Source organism: Pseudoliparis swirei, chromosome 10, assembly GCF_029220125.1.
Source record: "Pseudoliparis swirei isolate HS2019 ecotype Mariana Trench chromosome 10, NWPU_hadal_v1, whole genome shotgun sequence".
Taxonomy (NCBI): domain Eukaryota; kingdom Metazoa; phylum Chordata; class Actinopteri; order Perciformes; family Liparidae; genus Pseudoliparis; species Pseudoliparis swirei.
In genome coordinates this window covers 6585053-6604946 of record NC_079397.1, presented here as the reverse complement: position 1 = coordinate 6604946, position 19894 = coordinate 6585053, and the positions used below count along the sequence as shown (strand labels likewise).

The 19894-nt window shown below is 41.4% G+C and overlaps 2 protein-coding genes across 2 annotated transcripts in view; one reads left to right on the top strand and one right to left on the bottom strand.

Annotated features, from left to right (window-relative positions):
* Positions 1–12781: 12781 nt before the first annotated feature.
* Positions 12782–16734, bottom strand: LOC130200779 (uncharacterized). The gene is made up of 3 exons (XM_056425313.1): positions 16594–16734; positions 14752–15380; positions 12782–13450 (listed from the first exon to the last, which is right to left on the bottom strand). The coding sequence occupies exons 1-3, from the start codon at positions 16617–16619 to the stop codon at positions 13095–13097; spliced, it is 1011 nt and encodes a 336-aa protein (XP_056281288.1). The 5' UTR covers positions 16620–16734; the 3' UTR covers positions 12782–13094.
* Positions 16735–18597: 1863 nt separating this feature from the next.
* Positions 18598–19894, top strand: part of prrt4b (proline rich transmembrane protein 4b) — a 31462-nt gene continuing 30165 nt past the window's right edge. The window contains exon 1 of the mRNA XM_056425286.1: positions 18598–18697. The gene's annotated coding sequence lies outside the window, so the exon portion shown is untranslated. The remainder of the gene's footprint in view (positions 18698–19894) is intronic.

Sequence of the window (19894 nt, the reverse complement as noted above, 5' to 3'; positions counted from 1 at the left end):
GAAAGCAATCTTGGAGTCCTGTTTTGATTCGGTAAAATTATGAAAGAGAATTTAGTGACAACTTTGGAATTTGATACTTTCTTGCTCAAAGCAACAGGTGTGTAATCAGGAAGTGGTGAAATAAGGTGTAGTAATCCAACAGCTATTTGCACTCGTTGGTAGCCAAATAGACCACAACGTTGTTGTTGTTGTCATCGCTCAATCATTAAGAGGAATAGCGAAGACTTACAGAGCAAATAATGATAACAATATTGAACACACATATTGTTTGTGGCAGAATTACTTGTTGAGGGAAATCACCTTGGCAACGATTGGCAGTTTGCCACTATCACCTCGCGATGCCGATGCCGCCAGAGTTTTTTTCTTCTTCTTTCTTCTTCTTCCATTAAGGCCACCGCGTGAATGCAGCATCAACACTCATGTGCCAAAGCGCGTGCCTCCTGTCGGGTGTCACGAGTCTGGCGTGTGTGCTCATGAACACGTGCCTGTGTGTGAGCGGTGGTGCATGATGGGGGAGGGTGCACGAGGCGCCGTGTGTCACTTGATCTCGAACATCACAGCAGAGAGATGAAGCTAAAGCGCTTAAAAGGGAGGAGGGAACTGGGAAGGTGGCTGCCTCGGATATGTGAATGGATTAAGAAGAGAACTACATGAATGACTGCATGAATGAAAAGACATTGAATGACTGCTATGGAGCCATTTCCTACATTAATGGTGCCCTCTTCGTCCAGCCCATCACACTCTCCTTAAGATAACGTTGCTGCAGAGTACATTGCAGAAAGTAGCCTCATAGTGTTGTATTTATCAATAACCCATCGTCTCATATATTTCCCAAACTGATCTATGGAATGCAAGTTTACACAGAGTGGTGTGCACAATGTCGACCTGGGGATTTTTGCATTCTTGTAATCACGTTAGGTTTAGACCATAGTTTTTACTCATGCATTATTTGTTAAACGTTAAAGAACTTACTAGTTACACTTCATGTTTCTAGGGGCTTTACAATTATTTTAACTGAGAATATGATGTATTTTTTGGGAGTGACTGATAACTGAAATTAGTGTGTTTTCTGTGGTTCTTATTGAGAGTGAGCGTTGGGGTGGCCAAGGGCATGAGTACGAAATGTGATACATTTACTTGGTCACTTACCATCTCTTAATCACACTGTTTATTATTATTCACCCACATTTTGTTTTCCCAGTCGATGTCCAAAAACAAAAATAGCCACGCAAACATAAAATATTAAATAAATGATGTACATATAACCATTTGAGCTTGGTGCCATTGATCATTATTCTTAAATTGTGATACTGGTATTCAATTCGACAAGGAATTTACTTACAACTGCACATTTGTTTTTGATTTAACCTGCACCCATGTGTCACAGGCATGACAATATTCACGATTCGATGTTATCAGATGATAAGCAGCAGTGCTCTAGGGCCAGTGTTGGGTTTGTATTGACAGCTCACAACAGAATAATTCTCCCATGCTCTCAGACCAATGACTTGAGGTATAGGTCCTACTCACTAATTATTGTCTCCCTGTGTGAAATTATATTGATGTATACCGTTCAAAAGTTTGGGATCACCCAGACAATTTTGTGTCTTCCATGAAAAATCACACTTTTATTTATCAAATGAATATAAAATATAGTCAAGACATTGACAAGGTTAGAAATAATGATTAATATTTGAAGTATTAATTTTGTTCTTCAAACTTCAAGCTCAAAGGAAGGCCAGTTGTATAGTTTATATCACCAGCATAACTGTTTTCAGCTGTGCTAACATAATTGCACAAGGGTTTTCTAATCAGATATTAGTCTTCTAAGGCGATTAGCAGACACAATGTACCATTAGAACACTGGAGTGATAGTTGCTGTAAATGGGCCTCTATACACCTGTGGAGATATTTCATTAGAAACCAGACGTTTCCACCTAGAATAGTCATTTACCACATTAACAATGTAGAGAGTGTATTTCTGATTAATTTAATGTTATCTTTATTGAAAAAACAGTGCTTTTCTTTGAAAAATAAAGTCATTTCTAAGTGATCCCAAACTTTTGAACGGTAGTGTATATATATATATATATAAATAAATAAATAAAAAATATGTTTATATATATGAATATATATATATATATATATATATATATTTATATATATATATATATATTTATATATTAACCCACACCCATAACTCCTTAGTATTTAAAGGATAATATATTAAGAGAAGTAAAATAACCTTAAAGTAAAATAACATCTGACAATATACGTAATAACATGAATAACATGAACAGTATACTGGTGCTAAAGGATGATAAAGATAGCTTCAAAATGTATTACCGGGTATATATTAAATACCCTATGAAAATGTGACAAAGGGATATTTCCTCATGGTTTGAATGGATATGTAAGTGTGTTGCGATGGAGCTCACTGAGCATTGAATGTAACCAAAGGGAGGGGAGGTGTGTGTGTGGGGGGGGGGGGGGGGGGGGGTCAGAAGATTATAGATTGATAAAAAGAAATAGTTGGCAAAAACAGCCCCCAACTACCCTTTACCCCAAACCCCTCCCCCAAGCCTGGGGTTTGAATTGATGTGTTTCTATTTTTAGCTCTCCCGTGTTTCCAGGGGAAACCTAATGACGCAATGACGTCAATGCAGGTCACCAGCAAGAAGCAGGCTGGAGGAATTGAGTGGCTTCCATTAGAGCTTTTGCAGAATTTTCCACAGAGGAGGGAGGAGGACACAATGGATTAAGATTAAGAAATGCACAGAACTAAAATAAATATAGACCGAAATGTATGGGAGAAAATGCGACTGACGTCTGAGAAGAGAGAGGATGGAGGGAGGGTGAGAGGGTGGAGGTAGAGGGGGGGGGGGGTGCTCTACTGCTGCATATCAATGGGTGCCGTTCAAATTCCCAGGGATTATTGGAGGGAAAAGAGGGGGGGGGGGGAGAGAAAAATTATGCACGCTTTCCTCGGATCGGTGACGACTGGGTGAGCCCTTTCTATTCTTGTGATGTTCTATTTGCTTAGAGTTAAAGTGAGTAAAAACAACAACCTGCCATTGTGTTTTCGTGCTTATAGACAGTGTTGCCATTGAGAAATTCATCCCCGAGTTTTAACTGTGACGCGTGAGTGGTCAGTGTTTTCTCCGGAGGGACGTGTTGATGTGTGGCGATAGGTGAGGGGGGGCGGGAGAGGGAGAGGGGGGGCGGCCAACCATATTCAACTTTAAGTGCCTCTGCGTCGACTTCCACGGAGTTGATTGCAATTATATTTACATCAACCGCAGCGGCGGACGTGCACCGTCTACAGCCCGGTAATAAGCGCCCGATGCGATACAAATTCTGCATCCATCGATACAGATTCACCGCTGAGAGAGAAAGAGAGAGAGAGGGGGGGAGAGAGAGCGAGAGAGAGAGAGAATGTGCGCTGAGGGGGAAATACATTTTAGTGCAATAATTGCAATTTTGAAGACTATCCGTAATCTGCGAAATGTTAGAAACACCATCAGATCATCGAGGCGATACTTGCGCGCGCGTGTCGTCTAATTGCATGCTAATCACCCGACGTCATCACTGTGGACAACATGTAAACGATGCCGGTGAGTTTCATCAACATCGAGCTATGGAGCTGCGGATCATCATTTGTCAATACTTTTCACTGCCGGGCGGTGTGTGTGTGTCTGTGATAAGTGTGTGTGTGTGTGTGTGTGTGTGTGTGTGTGTGTGTGTGTGTGTGTGTGTGTGTGTGTGTGTGTGTGTGTGTGTGTGTGTGTGTGTGTGTGTGTGTGTGTGTGTGTTGGGAGGGGGGGGCAGTCGTGTGCTTGGAACCTTGAATGCGTTGTGGCAACAAGTGCCAATTCATGCACGATGAATTCATCTCCAGACTGCAGCACACCCCGAGGGTACGCCCAAGAAGAGAGATGTGATGTTGTGTGAGCTGATGTTATTGTATATATATATATATTATATTTTGTGGGGAATTGTTGGTGTTTGTCTTTTTCTTGACCAACTCCACTTTCCCCTCTCTCCACTAACTGGGCTCCAGTGCAGGGCGTTTACCATGCATGCACGCGCTGGGAGCTGGTTTCAGCACCGCGGACAGCGCTCTCCCTCTCCTTGAACACTGGACTGATCATCCGTTGCAGCAAAGGTTGATTCACCTCAGCGACTGAACACCCGGGTTAAGGACCCGTGGAAGTGACACCGCGAAAAGCAGATAATTGGAGCGCGATTGAACACTCACAGATGTGCTTTATAGTAAAAAGATAATCAACATAGACAGTCATCCATGCCAAAGTAAGATGGATATGGGACAATGTGGGATACATTAAGAAAAAGAGCACACACACACACAGATATGACGCATGCGGTGAGGTTAGTGTGGAAGATGCCTATGTGTGCAGATGGTCCACTGGTCCTTATCTGCCCTGGGTTTAACATAACGCCCATGTACACACATAGGCACCATCATCCATGTGGTCATGTTTGGGCACGCCTCAATACACACCACTAGCCCCTTTTTTTAATGAATGTGTTCTTTACTGGAGCATGACATTTTATGATGGAGGCCTGCACATTGACTGAATTTACACTCACCGTTTAGTGTATCCCCCCCTCCCCTCCCCTTTTTTCTAGATTTAAATAAATTAATTTAAAATGCTGATTTCTAGATTCATACTTTTGAACATTTATTAAAAATACCAAAGCATCAACTGCCAACAGATATCTGAAGATATATTTTTGTAACGATGATTGTGGGCTGTGTATTGATATTCTATAGAATTCCCCAAATTCACAAACTCCCTCATAGAGGCATCGCTGTAACGCATTTAATTAAGAAAGAAAGAAAAAATGAATTGCTCACACTCAAAGAATTTCCCAAACAACACATTGCATCTATTTAAGTTTCTGAAAACTGTGACGTGATGAAACACAAACTTACTGACATGATGAATTCAATAATTATTTTTAAATGTTAGGTCAAATTGGATTCCTGAACAATAAATCTCCCTAGATAGGCATTTGTGATCTGTTGTAACATTGTTATAATGACAATGTAAACCTCATGGAGACCAAAGAGACTACACAGACCCCCAATTGTCTAAATATTCATTTTGAACGTACAAATTGTGATAACGACTCGGTCCGGTACGAAAATGTAGTAAAAGAGCAATTTATTGCACCGTGTCTGACATTTTTTTTACAAATGAAACAGGATTTGCAGGTTTTCATGACAAGGGTGTGGCATGGAATGGTGTTTCGAGAGAGAAGTGTCAACGTACTCAGTCACTGTCCTCGGCACAGTGTGGTGCACTACATGGTGGCTTGTGATGGGGGGCAGAGGTGTCGTTTTATACTTCCAGGTGTTCCTGCATATGGCAATTTAAATGAAAGAAAAAAAGGAATCAGTTATCAGAAGGCTTGTTTTTATTTACTTATTTATATGAGAAATTAGCTCATTACGATTTCATTCCAATAGTTGCAGTTATTTCCTGCCAGTGTGAGGTGGAGATGTTGTGAAATTGTATATTTGTGATTTAATTGCCTTAAGCAACCTTCAAGTTATTTGCTTAAATGCAGTACTTCATCATAACTAGAGGTGGATGAAATCACATTTTAAGTAATGTGTTTCAGGGGTTAAAAAAAGGTAGTGACCTGTATTTGCAATTGGATTATTAGATTAAAATGTTTACCATAACTGTGATGTGGTGTTCAATATCAGGAAAAGACTATATTTAAGGTTTTATTTCCTTTGCTTAACAGTAAAAACAATAATTCTCTAGGATGATGATGTTTGTGGAGGTCATTTCATGCCACAGCCATTAAAAGCTGAGGAGCTTGAAAGTGAGGATGTTAGAGGGCAGTACCTACGACAATGTGGGGGTTACCACCCGTGGATAAGAGAACACTTTAAAGGTCTGGATTGTACCAGTTCGGCTTAAATGGTTGCATCTTCAAGTTGCAGAGGAGAGACTGTAAAATGCAACTTCAGAAGTTCAGTCCCAAATCTTGAACGAATGAGCCTTTGAGATATTGAGCCTGATGCATTCTTCATTACATTGAGAAAGGAATGGCAGCTGTTTTTAGTTCCTTTGGTGATTAAAGAGTGAGTCTGCTTCCTTCATTAGAGGTGATTCCTAATTCCTTCTCTGTTTACTGGTTGCAGATGGGGTGACAAATGTAATGCATTTATAATAATGATTGTATATCGAGTATCAGTGGATGCTTCCATACTTTAGTGCCAAAAACGATTTGACTCTTGGAGAAAGTCCGTCTCACCAACAAATCGTCTGCATGATCAAATTTGATATGTGAAGTGTAAATGTTTACAAATCCTGTTAAATCTTTTTCCACAATTGAATCCCTTCGGCATGGAGAAACTGAAAATAGAAAGTCACACCACAAACAATAAGTTATTTATACACGATCACATTTACAAAACAGATTTCCTCTGCAGGAAAACATTTCTCTTTTTTTTCTAACAATTTCTCATTCTCAAGTCTCCAGAGAGATGAACCAGTTTAAAACATCACCGCCTAATAACAACGGTTGTGTTGTCCACCATGTCTCTGCGTAGGTATTGAATGGAGGTTGGGTTAACGAGGATCTCGTGAGATCCAAATGGTTTTATGGGGATGTTAAAACAAAATATGTCGCTAATCCAACACCTGATCGACTGTAAGACCCTTCAATACCCTTTTGATTTCTGTATCATACAAACACGTGTGCTGGAAATTGTGTTCAGACACGCCGGAGAGGAAGCTCCCGTCAAAACCAACAGGATCATATAATCCAGCCTGAAGTTACAGTTTTACATCTGATGAAGACGACATGGGAATTAAATTAGCGTCCAACTCCGCTCGTGGCTGATTAACAAAGAAAATTATGATTGGAATGACGTCTGATATTATTGTTTTTGTATCGAGCATGTCTTTCATTTAAATTTCACCCAGTGTGTTTTTTCTTACGTAGCAGTAGTGACGTCACATCTCGTCGTCTCAGGGCCTCGAACATGAAGCAAACGCATCCAATTTACAAAATCATCTTATTCAATTATAGCTGTGAAATAAAATGTCATAAATCCTGCTTTGGGGTACACTTCCGAGGCCTGGTGGACGACAGGAGACATAGAGCAACCTTTCTGGACAGAAGAGTCCAAAAAAAACCTATTCTAAACTTACTCTTAGTGTATTGAGTTTCCACCAAAGGTAAACACTACCTGCTTAATGCATTTCTTGCATGCATCAGAAGGGATCTAACGGCTCTATTTCCTTCTACAGATGCTGAGGAGATCGCCACGACATGAAGAAGTCGTCTTTTTTGTGTCCTTTGTGGCTCTTTTTGCGGTCTGGGCTTGCTGTTCCTAAGGCAGTAGCCAGGAAGCCCTTACCCCAAAAAGTATCTGCACTGGATTCTGGCATCTGAACCCGGAGTCCCACTTTCTTTCTCCCCGATGGAGCAGTGAGTATCTCTCATCTCTGTGGGTTCTAGTCATTTGTGGTATACGCACAGCACTCGGAGGTCATTTAAGATTATTCACAATCTGAGACTGTCGAAGATTGGCCAAAGTGGCTTTTGATAAATTGTGAAATACACAAATGTGTTCTATAAATAGGAAGCATACATCTTAATGTCTTACCCAACCTGATTGCAAAGGGTCTTATTACAGCAAGAACAGGAAAGTAGCTTTAATCAACCTGACCTCAGAGCAAAGAGTGTGAAACTTTACTTCCTAAAGTTATTCCGACCCTATAAAATATACATTTATATAATGTCAACATGCGAGACCCATCATAAGACTACAGAAAGGATACTTAAATGTACAAAACATACTTTTTATCACAGTGAAATCCAGGTAAGAATCATTATTCATTTTACATTTGACATATTAGTCCACGCTCATAAGTATAAAAACACTTGTCGTCTCTCCTCACGCGTCTTTTGTGAATTATCACTGGATGTAAAGAATTTCTCTGATGGTTTTCACACCACCAATTTGACAAGGGAGTTCAATCCATGCACTCAAAATATTTATATTATTAAGTATTATATTTGCAGATTATTATACATTACGTCACATGTGTTAGGAAATACACATAATTATCAATTAATAAAGTATAAAGACATTTATTGAATTACCTCGAGAAGCATAAAGGAAGCGAACAAACGAGCTGAGGGGAAGTGAACAAGTAGCTCGGAGCTCTGACGCAGTGTGTGTTACGTAAACTGGATTATTTATCCGTCCCCGTGAGCCTTCGCGATGTGGCGCTTCCACATTAAAACCCATGAAGGCAGATCTTGTGCACTGACGAGGATCCTTCACTTCCACGAGCCGTACGACTCCATCGCTCAAGGACTGTTCATATGCAGCAGTGTGTGCTGTACATTGACACATGTACATTGACACATGTGTACATTGACACATATGTACATGTGACATCCTTACAGTACGGTGGGCAAATGCAATTAGGAGCATGTGTTAGGATTGTGCAGCTGCATCGCTCAATACCTCTTATTGCGTGGTCATCATTGTGTTATGACTTGTTGAATAAAGATTTTTATAAACTCCGGTGGTCTGTCCAATATAATATAAATAATATTAACTTTCCTTTGCGATTGATGTCATTTTAATTTGTTTTATTTGTCTGTGTGTGGCTTTTTTTTTAAACATACTTATTGTTGTGACATGCTTACGAAAAAGAACAATGCACTGATTATTGATGTCTTAAAGTAAAACCTGCAGACTCCTCCCGCCTCGTGGGTGTTGGTATCACACAGAGCGGCATGTTTTCCGGTAGGCCGCGCCGCCGCATCCATTAATTGACAGAACAAATCTCTCACTGACCTTCAGATGGGAGCCAGAGATTCCCAGCTAAAGCTCAGCCGTGGCCCATAATTTGTGTGTCATACATCGCCCTGGGAAATAGGACAGTGCCTCATCCATGTCATCAGATAGGGACGAGTGTCAGTGCGTGCACTTGTGCTCCTCACCCACTTTTAATTGAGTCAATCAAATCGGTGACCACAGGTCAAAAGATAGAGGCAAGGGGTGTTTCGGGTTCTCATAGTACTGTTCAATATGTGCTTTGCATGTCATTTAATACAAAGTAACATTGGGAATTGAGGAAGTGCATTTGGGGGATGGATTTAAATATTCCTTTACCATTAATAATGATATAAAGCAGGCCAGGTGAGTTTGAGAATATTTCTAATGAAGGGGATGACATTTAAATCAAATGGTCACGCCAGTTGCAATAAGATAAACACTGGATTCTATTTGTATTTTAAAGTCAAGAGAAGATTGCTTAAGAGAGTGAAGGAGTATAAATTCTAACAAACCGTGCGCTGATGTTCCGTTGTGACTCATGGAAATAAGAAAAGGAAGAATGTCACGCGGTGTTGAGACACCGGCAACACAAGCTGACAAACTGCTCCTCAGTTGAATCTCTTGGTGAGTTTTGCTCTCCAGAGGATGTTTTGGGAACTGCAATCAAGAGCACACAGCGCAGCTCCATCACAGAGTGCCGAACACAGCATCCAATTCAAAACTGTTCCAGTAAAGTTTACACCGGACCCGGCTGGACACAGCAGATGTATTCAGTTTGATTGTGATGTTCGTACTGGTCGTCTCCTCCTCATGACATATTCACAACAAAGTTACAGTAAAAAGTGTTAAATGTCAATGTCTCGCTTGATGGAACAAAATAGGCCGTCTGAGGCTATAAGTTGTGCTGATGTTGGCTTTCGGCTTATCTCTGTGTCTCGGTGTTTTTGCCGAGTACTGCCGAGTATGTGGTTTCAACTCAGCAATGTGATTAAATCTAATTGCCGAAAGCCTACTTATGAAATAGATCTGAAGTTATTTGAGTTGACTCAACAGGAGATACATCTTTTTCCAGTCACTCGTGCATCTGGTATGTAACTGACAACAATAATGTGTTTCTACTCAGGCACTGGAAATGACGCGGACACAAATTTTGTTTCGGTTGATTTGAGTTTCATTATTCATAATCATGGATAAAAAAACATCATCATAAGCAGTGTAGTCATCGGTTCTCATGTAGTTGTTCAAGATCTACAAGAAGCTGCACTCGGGAGCACACTGGTAACTGTATAATGCTAATATAAGGAGACAATAATGTGGATACATTCAAGGAAAATCCATCCAATAGTGCAAGATATTTAAAAGACAAAATGTAGCTTTAAAAAAAATATATATGTATATAAATATATATATATATATGCGATCAACCATATATATATATATATATATATATACATAGTTGATTAAAGCAAGACATCTACCACACCCGATACCACGACTGTAAAATATCTCATTTTAATGACCGATTTTTCATGAATTTTATTATTGTGAAAGACTCAAAGGAAAACACATTGCCGGAATCTGTCTGTGATGTCTGATCATTTAGGGAGTTGTATGTTTATGAGCGATCGTTCTGGTTCATTAATCATTTGAATCAAACCACATGTATTTCCTGTGCAGATAAGGCATCGCCTACACTCTTCCCTTTGCCATTAGTTCCTCCAAAAGGGGGGCGTGGGGGTCATTTAGTGTGAAACAAGGGGGCGAACAAAGGGGAAGGAGGTCGGTGCAACGTCAGCTTACTGGAAATGAACAAAGCCGGTATTCCAACAAATTGTGTGTCATCTACTTTATAAAATAAAAGTGCTTCCATCTGCGTCATAAAGGAGCGATGTCTTTGAGTGCAGTGGGCCCAACAGGACGGGTCAAACTGATTGTTTTGGCAAACTACATTTTATGATTCTCGCTCTTTCAACAAAGTTCTGGGAAACGTGTGCCATGGGTTCACCAACTATGTAATTTAGTCTCAAATAGAGTCGGTGTTCACAACAGGAAGAGAGTTAAAGTTTATAAAACAACACAGATTAATCCTGGAATCAGTTCATGGCTCAGTGAATGATACATATAATTCGTCCACTGGCATGTCTACAGAGGAATAATGAATATTGTATATACTATAGACAGAATAATGTATATTTTTGATTAAAATAATTCCATAAAACCCTCTCCTTATTAATTTCCCCCATGTATCAAACTAAGAAATAGGTCTGTACATGAAGTGCAATTACAAACAACCGACCTGCAAATGTTTCAAACTAAAAATGAGTGTCGCCACACCTTCTGACAAAACACAAATTATCATCGCCTCAATATGAAGACAAAAAAATACAACTTCTCATAATTCTGACATGATCATCATGTTAATTCAGAAAAACAGCAGATTTCATCCAATGAAAACATCGTTCATAATTAACAGTTCATGTCCAAGCCTATCCGTGGCTTGGACATTGCACACTATTAGCCTCCTTCTATAACGTCTTGTTGGCATCAAGACACACAAGGTCAGGCAAAGAAGCGTGAGTATATTAGGAGCAACACACACACACACACACTCTTATGAACTCCAAAACCTCCTTGACTGCAGCTGTTTACGCACACATTATGCTATATAGATGAGATGTAAATACTACACAAATTATGGAAAACACCGCGGTGAGATAATTCTCTGTAGGTTACTCCAGAGGTCATTTTGTGAAAGCACAACAATGCGCCCGTAACCGTTGAACTCTGACCCACATAAAATCTCACTAATACCATCATCATCATGCAAAGAGCCTTTGTGACACACACACACACACACACACACACAAGAGCTGTAAAGTATTACAGTACACACTGAACACCTCATTCCTCCCACAAAATATATACACAAGCAAGTGAAGAGCAGGGAGCACTCAAAGTTGCTTTTATACATAGTGAAGATATGAGGATGGATTTTATATTCATGCTCATATTAAATCAAGCAGTACAGTGTTTGAATTGTTGTACATTTTTACTTTACTAAGATCAATGAGGGACTTTTCCTTGTCCCTGTGTTTTCATGCATTGCTTCTCAACAGGCTGCAACAGCATGGCATCAAAGCACGCGGCTCAATCCACCAAACATGGCGAGAACACAGTACACTTCTATACATCTATGACGTCACCGGTTAACATTAGTAATATCTCGTTAGCAGACAACTCGACTCAACAGACACTGACTTGTTTCGTGTGGCCTCGGATTCAATCCGTGCATTCAAGCGCAGTACCGGGATCTGGCCGGCAGATGTCGCAACTTTCTAGTTTTGCCTCCAACTGAACTGCGTCATAGTGCGTCAGAAAGCAGTTCACCGGAAACATGGAAGACAAGCCACTCGCCTTCCTTCCTACCTGCTATGCCTGTTCTAAAGTGGGTGTGACCTGTTCTCCTTGTGTTGCCTTAGGGTCATTTTGACCCGAATCAATATTATATCCTCCCCCCGCCTTTGGGTCATTTTGACCCGATTCAATGTTTCACCCTCCTGTTACCTTTATATTTACTAACATATGTTACCCTTTGGGTTCAATTTGACGCCAGCAATTAAAACCTCCAGAAAATTATTAGAATTAATATTGTTTTCCAAGTTTAAGTGTGAGGCACTTTATGTTTGTTTGTTGATTACCGAAAGAACACCGACATTAAACATTGAATGGGGTCAAATTAATCCTAAGGCGGGGGGAGGGTGTAATATTGATTCGGGTCAAAATGACCCTAAGGCAACACAAGGGTTAATACATCCACAGTTCACCCTCGCAAACAAACACGTCCCATCATGCACTGTGTAGATCTGAAGTATACGGATTATATACAAGTATATTGTTGCTTTTCTGCTGCGCAAATCAAAACAAACAGAAACAGTGCAATTAGAGTTCTAAAAGTTTTTATTTTATAATAGTGTTCAACAACCAGATCTGGTATTAAAGTGCAACACCAATTCCCTAAAGAACACTTCCTGTGGGATGAAAGCCAAACAAGACTCTACAATAATCAATTCAATAGTGCATATCATTTAATATGTAATTGGAACAACAAAGTCAAACGATTGAGGATGCTTCAATGGAGAGAGAAAATATATTCTTTAAAACTACACCACTGATCATGCTACAGCTGCAGGATAAAAAGATTCCAGTGAAATCATAAAGTGTCTAGTTGTGTTAAAATCGGTCAAACTAAACATTAACATTTGAGGGAGAGAAGGGCAAGGGAGTTCAAGAATTTGTCCAGCGTGGAGATGTAGTCGTCCGGGTGGCATCGCATGTGGGCGGCGTGTTTCGACTCCTTCCACTTCCTGCTCTCCACGGCCACGCCCCTCTCCCTCCAGTGGTCAATCAAGGTCTCCAAGTCGGCCGTGTTGCACAGGGCGTCGTTTTCACTGAAGAAGAAGAGGGCCGGCGCCGTAATGGGGCTGTTGTGGAAAAGCTGGATGCTGTCGTCGTAGAGGTCGGCCGTGTGTGTTTTGAAGAGCCAGAAGTAAAACATCGCGGCGTGTTTCACCAAGCTCTCCAACCGTGGAAACAGAGTCTTGCCAAGGCCTGAATAACAAAAGGGAGACAGAAAATAATCAGGAGGTTTAATATTTCACAACAAGAGCACAATTACATACAGCAGGCCTATTCAACTAGCGGCCCGCGGGCCGGATGCGGCCCGTTTGAGTTTAACTCTGGCCCGCAAGACTGCCTGCAAATCACTATAACTTGGTAAGAAAAAATAAAACTGACGGACACGCCTCTTTTATACATTGAGACATCTAACCCAGAGCCATCGAGTTTCACTGTTGCACCCCCCCCCCCACCCCCCGTCAACAATCCTTCTCGGCTCGCGCGCGACTCTCACTAGCACCCCCCCCCCCCGTCAACAATCCTTCTCGCACAGGTGAGCATCGGGTGCTGATTTGATCAATATTCTGTGCGGCCCTCACACCCCCCGTGATTTTCTTATTCGGCCCACTTGCTACTGAAGTTGAATAGCCCTGACATACAGTATGTAAACACATTACTGTGTCGGGCTTAGTGTCAAATTTCAATTATTTATGAGGGACATCTCGATGTTGCCACTATTATGTTAATGTTCTTATTTTATTTATATTTGGGGGATATTTATGCTTAATGTTTTTGGCTATTTGGCCAAATTGGCACCATTAAAAGTATACAAAATGATCTATTCCTGTTTGCCATATATCCATTAAACAGACAGCTACCACTGGATAACTTTGGTACGGAAGAAAACTTCAAACCCTGATGATCCTCCTACAATTTCTGATCAGATTTATGGATGTTGATTTGTGATGGACATCAGAGATAATGATATCCTGTATCCAAATGTTTTGATGAATCCTGAGAAAATAAAATTGCACTGTAGACAAAAATATGATATTGAGGAAATGAATCAGTGGAATATTAAATAATAAAAGTTGTTAATTGCAGTTGTGGTCAATTACTAACAGCAATGTTGCTTATTGAATAATAATTATAATCATTAATTGGGCAAAAATGCATCAGCTTTTCCTACATTTCATGTCTTTATTTTATAATAAATGTAATATCTTTGGGTTTCTACTGTTTTTTTGTTTTTATTAGACATTGCTTTTGAGTTAGGGAAACTGTGATAATAATGTGTCACTGTTCTACAATTAAAATAGTTATCTACATCCTTATATACAATTATTAGTGAGAAATTGATAAACCGTTTGCATACAGTAGGTTAGAAACAAGCCGCCACAAATAGTTCCCGGGCTCCTGACTGCAGCGGCGGGTCAGCTGGCTCATGTATTATTTAAAGATGTGACCCACATATCCAACTCAAAGGTAACCCGAGGAGAATCCCCCTCACTCACCTATCGCCATGTGCTCCCGAGTGCCGACCACCAAGCTGTCGTAGATGTGCCCCGTCACCCTCTGGGCCACTTCTGCATGTCGTTTCCCTCCTCGAGCAATGTGGGCGAGTGTCTGGGTGAAAGTGAAGCCCCCGATGGAGGAGGCGTGGACCAGCAACGGCCTCCCTGAGAACTGAGGCTGCTCCAGGACCTCCAACACCTCCAGCCCGTAGTCTAACCCCCATCGGGGCCACAGGAAGTGCGTCACCTTGCTCTGGACCAGGAGGACGTCCATGCCGCGGTCCAGGTAGAGGTCCCTGTACTTGCCCACCGCCACTGGCCGGGCACCGAGCCAGGAGAAGAAAATAAGAAGAGGGCGCGAAGTGCATGAAGAGTCTGATTGGCTTTGGGAGGAGGCTGGGGGGTGTGATGGTGCATCTGAGAGCAGGGGAGAGGAGGAAGGCTGTGCGGAGGGGGGGGAGGTGGGGCAAAGTGCAGTGGAGGTTTGAGAGTCTTTGGCGGCGCGTGATGTCCGTTCCCCCGTCCCCGAGGACGGAGCGCAGTAATAAGTTATGCCATTGCTGATCCTCCTGGAGATGAAGCTCGCTCCGTCCGCCGGTTCAGACGTGGTTACGTCACTCCGGAAGAGACTGAAAGGAAATACAAACAAACAACATTGAGTCATTCCCGCAGTCTGACAGAGATAAATAGTTTCCAAGTGAGACGTAGAAGAAGAAGAAAGAAAGGCTGGTTCGTGCAGTGATCTTTAGAAATAAAAAAACATGCCCGTTTCTCTTTAAAACATTTCAATACATTTGCCAATTGTTGTAATAAACTTTTTATATTCTAGATGAATTGTTTTTACTTCATTTATATATCATATTATATTATTATATGTATCTTATTGTCATTATATTGTGCACTGGTGTCAGTATTAATTAGTATACACTCAATACTTACTTTTACTTTGTTATACTTTTTTTCTTATTCTTCGGTTGTAATCTTTGATCAATCTCTGCCACAATAACTTCTTTTGGTAGTTAATCAAGTTTGATTATAGTCTTTCAAGCTATTATTCATCATTATTAATTCATTGACTATTAGGCCTACTTTATATTTATTTTTTCACTTTACTAATTAACATGTCCTCTCCTTTCCATACTAACAACTAGAATGGGCACTCGGTAGAGCGCATACCTTCGCATATCACAAGATTGGGCATTGAATTATGAACATTTTGGCATTAGTTGCATGCCAATTGGATACAAATTGACCGTGCTATAGTAAAAAGAAGATGTTGACCTTTTCGTGACCTTGACCTTGACCTTTGACCCGATCGATCCCAAAATCTAATCAAATGGTCCCCGGATAATAACCAATCATCCCACCAAATTTCATGCGATTCGGTTTAATACTTTTTGTGTTACGCGAGTAACACGCATACAAATAAATAAATGAATAAATAAATACACCGCGATTAAAACATAACCTTCCGCATTTTCAATGCGAAGGTAATGAAATGGATTTGTAGCCTATTGCCATTTCGATTTCGCCCATGATCTGTGTGATGCTGTTGAGAGAGGCTCTGCATCCGTATTACAATCAAAGGTTTTCCATCTTGTGCAAGGGGGGGGGGGGGATCAGCGATATCATTGCTCTTGGCTTTCACCCAACGCAGCTCGTGCAACCGGAGCTAAATGACCGTCCTGCTTATTGAAACCGGGCATTAAGATAATAACGATACCTTGTCTCAGGAGGATGTAGCACAGTATCAGCCTATACCTTTTTTATTCAAACCTTTTTTGTAATGCTCGTGCAATTTCCGCATGCACAACATAACACAGCAACGTATCACTCTGTTACCTGGTGAAGAGCGCCAGGTTCCCCATGCTGTGCAGAGTGAGAGTGGTGGTCCTCCTGGTCGCCTGACAAAGTAATAAATACAAATATAGACTCCCGAAGGTCAGTCAAATCATCCGCTGCGATGGTGCCGGTGTGTTGCGGAGAAGTACGTTCCCCCGGTGAGTCGTGTTCCGCAACAGTTAAAGGGACAGCGCCCCCCCGCGGCGGCTCGCGTCGGCAGAATAGAACTCACTCATGTTTAAAAAACACATTGAAAGGAAGAGGTTTTAGTTTTTTTAGAAAAAGCTATGGTTGGAAATCTAAAACGAGTGAAGAGCATATAAAGCTGATCATATAACTTCATGAATTTAATTTTTAGGAGAATAAAACCTTTTTCTCAGTTAGGTTCCAATTAGGTTGCTTGAAATGAGACCAATTACTGAGACACACGACCTTTGGTTTAAACTACACACATTAAGAATATGATGAATATATTAGAAAGAAGTTTTGGAGAATTAGTATTTCTTATTTCTTTTTTTAATTTTATTTTGTATTTTTTAAGAAAGAGCAATGATGTAGAACAGGTTAGGGACACAGTTATACTCTCATGTTTTACATTGTGAACTCGATGCAAGGTGTGATAGCGGGTTTTTAATTCATTGTTAGAGCGCGAAGGTATTCCGGAAGTGTATCCAACAAGCACATATCGACACGGAAACATTATTCACTACAACACCGTCACCGGAGCCATTTCTACCACCGCTTCGTGTTCTTCTTCTGGTGTATTTCTTTTCTATTTGCGTTTGGCAAACAACGAAATGACGCATTACCGCCACCATCTGGTATATTGTGGATCAGGACAGTTAATTTAAACCGCTCACTATTATTGATAATGAATCATAATACATTATTTATAAAAAGTATGTTTCATTTCACATATATTTTATTAATACAATTATTTAAATGTTCCTCCACTTTTTAATCCATCTTTGCTTTAACTACACTTCTCATTTTAAGTAAATTAATGTTGTGTTTTGTTATTGCTTTCTTTTGCAAGCATGTCTATTAATTTATGTTGTTTACATTTTTTCCATAGAAACAACACACTTATTTGTTTTCTGTATTATATCTGTTGTAATGCTAACAACATAGCATATCTTATTGATGAAAGCGTCCTACAAGGATGGTAAAATAAAACTAATTTCTGTCTTTTGTCCATCAATTCCTTTTAATTGCACACATGTCTCTTTTCCCAAAACATAGTAAGTTAAATAATATAGTGCTGTATTTATTACAACCTATTGCCACTTTAACTGAGCCTGTATCTGTACCACTGGAAAAGGCATAATGCTCCTGATAAGGCCTTCATACTGGTGTTTTCCCATTTCATAGTGTTTTCCATTGAGCACATCAGTGTTCAATCGATGCTTAGAATGTCTACTCATATAATGGGCTGTGTTTGTCATTTGAAAACAAAATACCCTTTTGAGGTGACATAACACTGTTTTGAAAGCAAAGTTGCATTTTGCAGGAGATATAAAGGGTTTTGCATTTTGTGTGAGTGGTTTTGGGATTTGTGTTTAGAGTTTTGAGAAAACGAGGCATGCTTTCAAAAAATGTGTTTCAGCAATCGAGTAAAACTGTAATCGCGCGCTCGCGGACAAGACATTCTCCGTGACGTCACTGAGTCACCATGGAAACAGTCTGCGCTTTGATGCGGTGACGTCGCTCGTAGTCGTGACGTCCCGGAGCAGCGAAACAGAGTATATAGCAGTGATTTCCAGCAGAAGAGAAGAGAAGAGAAGAGAAGAGAAGAGAAGAGAAGAGAAGAGAAGAGAAGAGAAGAGAAGAGAAGAGAAGAGAAGAGAAGAGAAGAGAAGAGAAGAGAAGAGAAGAGAAGAGAAGAGAAGAGAAGAGAAGAGAAGAGAAGAGAAGAGAAGAGAAGAGAAGAGAAGAGAAGAGAAGAGAAGAGAAGAGAAGAGAAGAGAAGAGAAGAGAAGAGAAGAGAAGAGAAGAGAAGAGAAGAGAAGAGAAGAGAAGAGAAGAGAAGAGAAGAGACGAGAAGAGAAGAGAAGAGACGAGACACCGGCCGGAGCGGAGACGCCGGCCGGAGACTCCGACCTGGGTGAGGCTGAGAAGAGAAGAGAAGAGAGGAGAGGAGCGGAGTCTCCGGCCGGCGTCTCCGCTCCTCTCCTCTCTTCTCATTACATTACATTACATTAGCTTTTATCCAAAGCGACTTCCAATAAGTGCGTTTCAACCTAGAGTATAAACCAAGAACAACAAGAACACAGGAAGCAACACTTCCTTCACTCAGTCGAACCACAAAAGCACCACAATAAATGCCATCCCAGTGTCACTGAAGTGCAAATCTGTGTTTTAATCCAGATATAGTCGGAAAAGATGTGTTTTCAGTCTCAGGCGGAAGATGTAGAGACTTTCTGCTGTCCTGATGTCAGTGGGGAGCTCGTTCCACCACTGAGGAGCCAGGACAGCAAACAGTCTGGATTTCGAGTGATTAGCTCGAGGTGCAGGAGGCACAAGACGATTGGCTGTTGCCGAGCGGAGCGAACGTGCCGGGGTGTACGGTGTGACCATATCCCGGATGTAGACGGGGCCCGATCCGTTTAGAGCACGGTACGCCAGAACCAGTGTTTTGAAGCGGATGCGGGCAGCCACCGGTAACCAGTGAAGAGATCGAAGGAGCGGAGTGGTGTGGGTGAATTTCGGGAGGCTGAAGACCAGTCGAGCTGCTGCATTCTGGATGAGCTGCAGAGGTCTTCTCCTCTCTTCTCTTCTCAGCCTCACCCCGGTCGGAGTCTCCGGCCGGCGTGTCCGCTCCGGCGTGTCCGCTCCGGCTGGCGTGTCCGCTCCGGCGTCTCCGCTCCGGCGTGTCCGCTCCGGCGTGTCCGCTCCGGCCGGCGTCTCCGCTCCGGCCGGAGTCTCCTCTCCGGCCGGAGTCTCCTCTCCGGCCGGAGTCTCCTCTCCGGCCGGCGCAGATGAACGAGGACCCGTTCGACGCTGCTTGCAGCTTTAATGTTTTTTGTTTGTTTTCTGGCTGGCATTGCTGTCAAAATATTGGTTGGAGATATAGATGGGGGTGCAAAAAGAACTGCCCAGCAAAAAGGCGCATTTTTTTGCGCCCCCCTCTGAATGGCGCCCTAGGCGGCCGCCTATACCGCCTGTCGGAAAAACCGCCCCTGGTGGCAGACATGTCATTTCTATGAAATTCTGAGTCTTCAGTGTTTTTTAAAGTTAATTTGGCCTCATTGGGTTCATAATTCTTGTTTGAAACCACCCCTCGACAAATGTTTAGAATTCG

Excerpts from the sequence above, each read along its gene's own strand:
- LOC130200779 (XM_056425313.1), bottom strand. The coding sequence starts at position 16,619 with ATGGGGAACCTGGCGCTCTTCACCAG. Across the intron at positions 15,381-16,593 it reads AACCTGGCGCTCTTCACCAG|TCTCTTCCGGAGTGACGTAA; the intron begins GTAACAGAGTGA and ends ATTTCCTTTCAG. Across the intron at positions 13,451-14,751 it reads TCGGGAGCACATGGCGATAG|GCCTTGGCAAGACTCTGTTT; the intron begins GTGAGTGAGGGG and ends TTTGTTATTCAG.